Source organism: Echinops telfairi, unplaced genomic scaffold (genome assembly GCF_000313985.2).
Source record: "Echinops telfairi isolate 266 unplaced genomic scaffold, ASM31398v2 ScPeMD7_7458;HRSCAF=8496, whole genome shotgun sequence".
In the NCBI taxonomy this organism is placed as follows: Eukaryota; Metazoa; Chordata; class Mammalia; order Afrosoricida; family Tenrecidae; genus Echinops; species Echinops telfairi.
This window is the reverse complement of record NW_022111358.1, coordinates 50070557-50079569: the sequence shown is the minus strand read 5'-3', so window position 1 is coordinate 50079569 and position 9013 is coordinate 50070557. Positions and strand designations below refer to the sequence as shown.

Genomic DNA, 9013 nt, shown 5'->3' with positions numbered 1-9013 from the left:
TCCTGCGCTGCTCACTCCGGTTCAGAAGAACCGACACCCGGAGAGGCGGGCATCCGGTTCAGAGGGGCCGCTTTCGATGTGTGTCTGATGGAGTGGTTCTCCCTCCCAGAGTACAGCCCACCCGCCAGAGACCTAACGCAGCACCCCCTATGTGTCAGACAAGCACAGGGTTTTCAGAAACCAATTATCAGGCCATTTTTTCAAGGTGCCTCTGGGTGGATTAGAACCCCCAGCCTCTCTGTCAGCAACTGAGTGTGTTCCCTGCACGTGCCCTCCAGAGCCTCCCAGCCCAGGCTGGACCCCACCACTTAGTCAAGCTCCAACACCCTGCCCCTGTCAAATATGTACCAGGCTCAGAGCCTGGTCAAGGGCTTGTCACCCTGATCCTCTCCCAGGGCAGCTCCATCTCTGTCACCATGGCAGCAGACTCCCCTGTGGGGTGTGAGGCACCCACGCCTCCTCCCACAGCACCTCTGCCAGGTTTGTTTCAGCCACAGAGACGTGGTCCCTCGCAGTGCCCTGGCCTATGCCCAGCCCATCTGCGGACAAGTTAGGCCCGCGTCCCACTGGAGAATTAGCTCCCACCCACCCCTACCTGTGAAGCAGCGGGGCAGCATGGCCTTACCTGCCAGGGCCTTCTCGTAGTTCTTCCCCATGGCGATGAAGTTCCGCAGGCTGGGGTTGTACTGCTCCATGATGCTCTGCAGGGACAGAGGGCAGGTCAGAGCAGGGACCCCGAGGGCAGCGCTCGGAGTACACATCTGCAGAGGGTGAGCATGGTGGGGAGGGGGCTGCCCCCAGGGTGTTTGCAGACACACCTGTGCACCTGCTCAGAGATGTGATGTGGAGGGGCCTATGCCCGCCTGGCCTGCAGATGGCCTAAGCCCGCCTCCCTCCGGACCCCGACGTGGATTATGAAGCTCCCCGAGGAGCGAGGCCTGCAGCTGTGAGCCGAGGCCCCGTGAGGACAGGCTGGCATCCAAGGCCGAGAGTCACAGCCCGTGGACCAAGTGCATGTTCCCACCACCTGGTGTGGTGGTGGTGGGCTGGAGGCGAACGAACGGTCCCCAGCAGCCAGAACCCCACACCAACAAGATGCAGGGACAGTTGACTTCTTCAGCGAGTTTATCATGTCATGTGGCTGGGCACCTTGGATGGGGGGATGGGGGGATGGGGGCACCTAACATGGACAGGGCTCCCTACGGCTTGCCTGACAGATGCCTTCACCCCCTAGTCTGCCTGTGTGTCAGTCATCAGCTACCCAGGCCCAATGACACCCTTCCCATCCCCTGCTCCTCAGCTTCAGACCCACACAGCAGATAAGGGGGACATTCAGGGACTTGGAGGGCACCTGGAGACCCCCAGACACAGATCCACACTCCCTGGGCAGCGTAAGGCTGGCCTCCAGCCTCCACTGCCCTCAGGTGGGCTTCTCCACAGCGGGACCCCCAGCCCAGTCTTCTTAGGAGCCACCAAGGGAGGGGAGCGCCTGGCCGACTCTGGGAGACCAGAGCAGCAGTGTGGACAAAGCAGACAGAGGGGTCTGCACATGTCTGTAGTGCTCTGGGCCTGAGGTGAGGGGGATGCAGCACAGGTGTGCTCTGCTTGACTTAATCCCAGTGAAGCAGGGCAGCCCGTGAGGGCGGGGTGGCTCCCAATTCTGGGGTGCAGGTGTGTGCCTGTGTATGTGTATTGTTGTATCTGCACCATGTACACAAGCATCGTCGCACATGTGTACACGTGAGTAGGCGGACATCCGTGTGTGGGTAAGCATGCCCGCTCACATTAGTAAGCATGTGTACGTGTTCATATGCATGTGTAGGAGGTTGCACCTACGTGCATGTGGCCTCTCTGCAAGGGCATGCAGGGGTGTCTGTATGTGTTCATGTGCACGTGAGTCTGCACCTGTGTGCAAGCACGTGTGTGGGCCTGTATGGGTGTGCATGCACAAGAGGGCTTCAAAAGTCCCAGGAAAGCTCCACAGTCTCGTAACCTCCTTCCCACCCGGTGCTGGCGGCCCTCCTGTGTCCCGGGCACCTGTGTCCCTGTGCGAGGGTGTGCACGCCTGTGTGTGGTGAGCTGCTTGCAGACACGTTTTGCTGTGAGGTGGAGACAGTGGTGGCACAGTCAGTCACACAGGGGAGAGCCACACGCAGGGACGAGGTGGGGGCGGAGAGGACCCTCAGCCCTGGGGCCTCCATCCCTGAGCTCTTAGAAGCCACCCCCATCATCCTCGTCACTCGTCTCTGAGGACCGTGAAGCTAGGAGTGGACTGCTGGGAGGGACTAGGCAGGAAAAGGGCCAGTTCCCCAGTGGGAGGCCTGGAGGGAGGGGGGACTCTCTCATGGGGGCCTCTCAGGAGCCCTGAGTCTGCTGTCATCTGCAGGGCCACCAGGTAAGCCTGCTCCCAGAGGGTGCTGGGAAATGACAGTCATCCACCCACAGCACAGGCCACGGAGGGCATCCGGGGCACTGGGCCTGACCTCCCACCCCACCCCCACCCCCTGGGCCGAGCAGATCCATTCGGACTCGCTCCCAGCAGGCACCTCCTGTAGCTCCCACACCCCTTCCGCAGCTGGGAGGGCGGAGGCGGCTCTGTGTCTCGGAGGGAAGGGAGGATGTCCCTGTTATCAGCATCGGATGCTGGGAGGACAGAGGTGGGCCGGGAGGAAGCCAGCAATACGAAAGGGGGAGGGGGTGACCTGTGCAGGCACTCCAACACAGCCTCCGGGTGGCCCTCCCCACCAAGCCAGGCACACAGGCCTGGCCGGCCGCCCTCCTTGCTCAGACACGTGGAGTCTCGGCGGCAGCCACATCTATGTCAGAGTGCCCAGGCCACCTGGCGCCTGTGCGGCCTGGTCAGCACTCATCGGGAGCCCCTCTCACGGACCAAGTCGGGGGATGGAGGGAGCTGCCAGGGGCTCCCTGTGGGGCAGGTGGACTGGAGGTCTGTCCCAGTGAAGGTCACACACTGGCCCGGCTAATGGGTGCCCAGTCAGTGAGAGTCACAAAGCTGGGTATCCTTGTCTGCTCCCCCCCACCCCATGCACTGGCATTGAGGTGCCACTGTGTCCATAGCAGAGACCAGACCACTAGAATGGGCACTAGAATGGGCACCGGGGCCGGGTCCCCCTGCAGGGCAGCGCTGGGCAGGGCCACTGGCCAAGCCCGGGGAGGCTGTCTGCCAGGCGGGCTCCAGTCCTGGACACCCGTTGTTTGTCCAGGCCAGCGGCCATTCTGGCGGACTTCCACCAGGCCTGCTGACCAGCGCGGACAAAGGGCGTGAGCCCCTCCCCCACCTGGGAACAAAGGGAGGAGTAACTACACTGCCCGGGACTTTGCTCTGGCCCTGGGACCTCCATTCCTGGACATTCCTGGCCAGGCTACTCCACACAGAACGCAAGGCTCCCAACTGGACAGAGGGCATGTCCAGGGCTGCTGGGGGTGGGGGGGTGGGACACAGCCTGCCGCGAGTGCTTGGGGACCAGGTCCCTCTGCTGCCCTTGCTGGGTCCTGGACAGTTCAGATACAGAGGAGGGGTGACACTGCTGACTGCCAAGGGGGCTTTACACTTACCATCACACCTGCCTGTGACACTGCAGTCTCCCCACAGAATGCGGTCAGAGTCAGAGCCGCCCCTCGGCCCCGGGCACCCAGCCTCTGGCCTCCCTCCACCCAACAGCTGAAGATCTGGGCTGGGGACTGGCTTACAGCCAGGGGGTGCTGGGTAATTCTCACCCCAGCTTTCAGAAGCCCCCCAGTGGTCACTGGGTGCCCCAACAGCTGGGGCATCCTGGGAACCAACGCTGTGGCTTGGGAGGTGGCACCCCGTCAATAAGTAGCGAAGGGCTTCCTGGAGGAGACCGTTCTGACTCAGTCAGAGTCAGACACAGTGAATATGTGGCTGGGGGTGGTCGCAGGTACCCCACGGGTGGGACCAGGAGAAACAGTGAACTAGAGGGAGCTCCAGAGCCGGCAGCCCCTCCCCATGCCCATGCACCCAGCACCATGCCCTGGAGCTGGAGGGCATGACCCCGCTGCCCCCCCAGCTCTCGGGCTGCTGCCTCCAGCCTCTCACCCTGTCCCAGGGCACCCTGGGTTCCAGACACCCCTGGGAAGCCCCCAGCTCTCAGCCCTGGTGGGACACGGGACACAGGGAGGCGGTACGCACAGACCTCCTCCAACACCAAGAAGTCCCCAGAGTCAGAGCTGAGAACAGAGTCGCTGCCCCCCCCCCCCCCCCCCCCCCCCCCCCAGCCTTTGTCCAAAGCCCAAGCCATAGCCGGCCAGGCCGGACATCTCCCTGCTGACCAGGCTGGTGCGTGAGTGGGGCCACACTTCCGGCCACTTCCTTCCCCGTCAGAGCCCATCTGGCGAATCCCCATGTCCTGAGTCGCCCAGATCGTAGGGCCTGCTGGGCGGTGGGGGGTGGAGGGAGGAGGAGGAGCACGGCCTGCACTGGGAAGGTGCCCCGTCCTGGAACTAAGCCTGGACCCACAGCCGCCAGTACTGGCTTCAGATCCCAGCATGCTCCCGGAAAAGCCCCCCATTGCCACGGGCAGGGTCCCCATTGCCAGCAGACCACCCCAGATAGGACAGGCCACTACAGTGTGATCGACAGCATGCTGGACACCCCCACCCTGAGCCAGGGCCACTTCACTTCTCCCGCCAGCAGGCACTGAGCCACACGCAGAGAAGCTGTTTTATCAGAGCTGACTGGTCTCCTCTCTCTGCAGCCGGACTTCTGACTTTTAGCCCCTGCTCTGAAGCAGCATCAAACAAACTCCGGCAGGAAGGAAGCCGACCCGCCGAGGTCTCCATACAGCAGGAGTCACGGCTCAGCCCACTAGCAGCAGGGCAAGGTTGGGCCTAGGGAGGCAGGTCCATCCCCACAGCCCAGGAGCAGTTCACCTCCACGGCCACTCAGAGTAAGTAGGAGGCCCAGACTCACTGCTGCTGCTGCAATTGGTTACAATTGGCTCGCCCACTTGTGATGACCCCTGCCTCCCCCTCCGACCCCCGCTCACCCATAGTAGACTGCTGTGACCCACAGGGTTCCGAGCAGACTGCTGTGACCCCTAAGGTTCCATGAGCTGACGCCTGGGGCCCAATTGCCAGACCTTTGCTCCTAGTCTACCTCTGTCTGGAAGTCCCGTTGAAGCCGGCTCAGCATCACAGCAGCCCTGCCCCGCACCCCACCCCCACCCGCTCCTGCTGGTGGGCTGCTGGTGAGGTGCGCTGGCCAGCCCTGGACCCCATGTCCTGCACAGATGGCGTGACTCCCACCACATAACCATCACCATCCCTGTCGCACGGCGGGAGCAGCGAGCAGGACCCCCTGCCCCCTGGAGGAGGCCCCATTCCCAGAGAGGACGAAGATGGGACTGTTGCTGACCAACCCGAGACGAGGTGGGGGGTGGCGAGGTGGGGGGTGGCGAGGGGGCTCGGGCAGCCGCGCAGTGGGAGGCAGGCGAAGGCACGGCTACTGACAACAGCCTGAGGATTTCAAGGTTACTCTTGGCGTCTGAGTGGGCCTGCCTTCTGCCCTCTTCACGCAGCCACCCGGCCACAGGCCCGACTGTCCCTTGGGCTCTCTGGTCCCTGGACAAGGGTGCCTTCAGGACACGGCAGGACAAACTGCTTTCCTGGCTACATGCCAGCTAGCCCTGGCCCCCAGCATACCCTTCCCACCCACAGAGCTGGCCGGGCACAGCCCCCTCTGTTCCGAGACACGGGGTGCCCACCTCCAGGAATGGCAGACCAGATGAGCACAGGCAGCCGTCACTGCCTGCAGGGGGGCGGCAGGGGCCCACCCGCCTCCCCAGACAGCACTGTCCCTTAGCAGGGAGGACAGACGGCGTCCTGTCACCTCACTGAAGCTTTGGAGAGACCAGTGCAGGTGGAGGGGGGCTCCTGGCTGGGGTGGCCCCAGATGCCCACTGCCCCTCCACTGTGATGGGCAGAGGAGGAGCCAGCCGTCCATGCGCCCTAATCACCGAGGGCTTTGGCCTGTGTGTCAGTGGCGTCACAGTGGGGGGGAGGGGCAAGGTGAGGACAGCCCTTAAGAGGGTGCAGGTTCCCTGTTGGGGGGCAGGGGTGCCAGCAGGGACCCCAGAGGAGTGGCAGAGGCAGCTGCTAGCCACGTGTCACCTGCTCAGGTGTCCCCACCCAACAATGCCAGTGGAAGGAGGACAGAGACAAGGGCCAGCCCTGTCCTCTTATCCTGCCCGGGGCTCAGACCTGCACCTCTGGACACATGCTCAGGGTGCGGACAGGACCCTCTCCTTAATGACCAGGCCCAGTGCCCTCCCTAGGGAGGCCCCTTGAGCACAGCCACACCTGGGGCAGGTCCTGGCCACACCCGGGGCACCCTCGGGAGCCCGGCACCATCTCAGTGACAACACTGGTAGGAAAGGCCCAGGTGCAGGCAGGTGGGAGGCCCAACACGCCCTGAAAGGACCTGAGCCGAGGCTACAAAGGCCGTGGGCTCAGTGGTCGGTGCAGCGGGGACACCGGAACACTGCCCACTGCTGTCCTGAGACAGGATCAACACTGTCCCACTCAACCCAGAGCCCCCACCTCAGGGTGACCCTGTAGGACAGAGGAGAATTGCGTATGTCCACGGAGCAAGCTGCGCCCCCGTCCATAACCCACAGGGCAGCCGAGGGGCCCGACCTGCTGGCCTCAGGGCTCCCCCAGGAGTCTCAGTCTGGCTGGCTAACGGTCAGGAGCTCGGAGGCCACAGGGTGATTCTATCCCTAGAAAGCACACCCAGGTGCTGCCCTGAGTGAGCAGAGCCTGTGCCGGCACAGCAGGCTGAGGGCACACACACGTGCAAATGCACACAGACTCACGCTCATGCACACTCACGCAACACACTCATGCTCACGCATATACAAGCACACTCATTTTCATACACACATATGTGCCCACTTATGCCCATGCACACTCGTGCTAACACACACATATATGCACGGTCATGCTCACACAGAGACACACAATGTTTACACTCACAGGGTCCCAAACGCACACGCACACACACTGCACACACACATTCACACACGCGCACACACACCCTGCAGCTGGCCTTGACTGGTCCTCCAACAGGTGCCACCACCTCAAGGCAACACCCCCGGAAGCTCCATCAATGCATCTCCAAGTGGGATCCCCACCGCGATGTCCACTCCCCAAACCATGGCCAGGGCAGGACACGCTGGGGCCCCCGCCTGGCTGTGTCAGAGGCTCCCATCTTCGAGGGGCTGCAGTCAGGCCAGCCACCCAGACAGCCACCCAGACAGCTGCAGGGTGACGATGCTCACAGGGCCTCTGGGGACCGGCCTGAGTGCCTGAGGCCCGGGGATAGTGCCACCCAGGGCCTCTCCCCCACCTGCCCGTATCCTTGGTACTGCAGAGCTGAAGGCACCCTTCCTCAGAACAAACCACTACCAGAGCCGCCCTCAAAGGTCAGTGGGCCACCTGGGAACCAGGTTTCCCCTTGGGACAGGCAATGGTGACAAAACACCACTGTGACAATCACACTCCTCCCCCACCCACCCAGGGAGCAAGGTGAGCGCTGAACACAATGCTGGGGAACTAAGGGGGCCTGGTCTCCACTTCTCACACCGCAGCTCCCGACTGTGCATGCCAACGGGGGCAGTAGGCCCCAGCCCTACCCTGCCCCTCTCCTGGGCATCTCCGCAGCCCCTGAGAAGAAGCGGCCTTCCCCAAAGTTATGCTTGTCCTCACAGGCCCCAAACCAGCACCCCGAGGGAGGGAGTCATCAGGAGCCACTAGAGCCCGTGGGTGCCCTCTCCCATAGCTCACAGGGGCACACGCCCCCACAAGAAATCCACCAGGACACTCGAGTTCCCGTCCCAAGAACCAGAGCTGCCCGCCTGCCGCACGCTCCCTTTTTAACGGGGGCAGCCAAGGACTCACCCCCTGCTCCGCTGTGCCAGGACAAGCCTGCTCGGGGCTGTGCCAGATGGGAAGTCAGGGCCAAGCACATGGCTGTGCAGGCAGGCGGCAGCACGCAGGGCCCCAGTGGGCCACTCCAGCCTGAGAGCAGCAGCAGCAGCCACTCCCAGGGACGCCTGAGAGGGACGGAGTGTGGCAGCGGGGACCGGCTGGGCCTGCCTGGATCTGCAGCTGCCTCCTGACAAGGCCCGTGTGGGCCGGGTTTCTGCTCGGCCACGGTGCCAAAGTTGCTCAACCTGTACTGGCAGCACCTGGAGCTCTTGCAGCACAAACAAAACAGGCCCGGCAGTGCATGGTGGGGGGCACGGACCCCAAGGCTGCGACTGCCCTGCCACGGGTGGGGCCTGCTGGAGGTCAGGTGGGCTCCTGGGTGGAGCCGTGCAGACACCCAGAGGAGCCACGTGGTCCAGTTCAGGGAGGGACGTCTCGCCCTCCGGAGCCACACCTGTGAGAAGCACACAGCCCCCCCACTGCTGGCCTTGGCCAAGCCCTCAGCTCCCCACATGCAGATTCCATCAGCTGTCCGCCGACAGGCCCTGTGGACGGATGGCCCTCAGACCTCTAGGGACACTGCAGCTCCCAGCTGGCTGCAGGGACCACCCTGATTGCCTGGCGCAGAGCCACCTGGGCAGCCGTGCCAGGCTGCTCAGGGAGTTGCTGTCTGTGGGGCTCCAGGCTGAAGCAGGGAAAGCCAAGAGGCAGGCCGCGGGGCCCTCCCTGCTGCTCACCTGGGCTGGCAGAGCCCCCTCCCAGGTGTTGGGGGGTGGGCAGCCCAGGGAGTCTGATACATATGTACCAGGCAGGGCTGCCCTCTGGACCCTCACTGAAAAGCTGCCCCTTGCCTCTGGCACCATGGGCCAGGAAGCATGCTGCCTAGGTGTCCTGTACTCGGTAGGAACTGCTGCTAGAGGTGGGGGGGACAGGGGGGAGCCAACACGGCAGCGGCCCTTAAACAGAAATCACCCCTATCTGCCGGGAGATCGCTCCTCTCCAAACAGTTTGGAAAGCGAGCGCGGTCTTGCACCAGGCGTCGGGG

The 9013-nt window shown here is 63.5% G+C and overlaps 1 protein-coding gene across 2 annotated transcripts in view; it reads right to left on the bottom strand.

Annotated features, from left to right (window-relative positions):
* BAIAP2 (BAR/IMD domain containing adaptor protein 2) overlaps nucleotides 1–7956 on the bottom strand; it is a 44342-nt gene extending 36386 nt beyond the window's left edge. For both annotated transcript variants that reach the window (XM_045299305.1, XM_045299306.1), the window contains exons 1-2: nucleotides 7939–7956; nucleotides 626–701 (exon numbers count right to left, since the gene is read on the bottom strand). In XM_045299305.1, coding sequence (XP_045155240.1) covers nucleotides 626–695 — 70 coding nt within the window. In that variant the 5' untranslated portion in view covers nucleotides 696–701; nucleotides 7939–7956. The remainder of the gene's footprint in view (nucleotides 1–625; nucleotides 702–7938) is intronic.
* Nucleotides 7957–9013: the final 1057 nt, after the last annotated feature.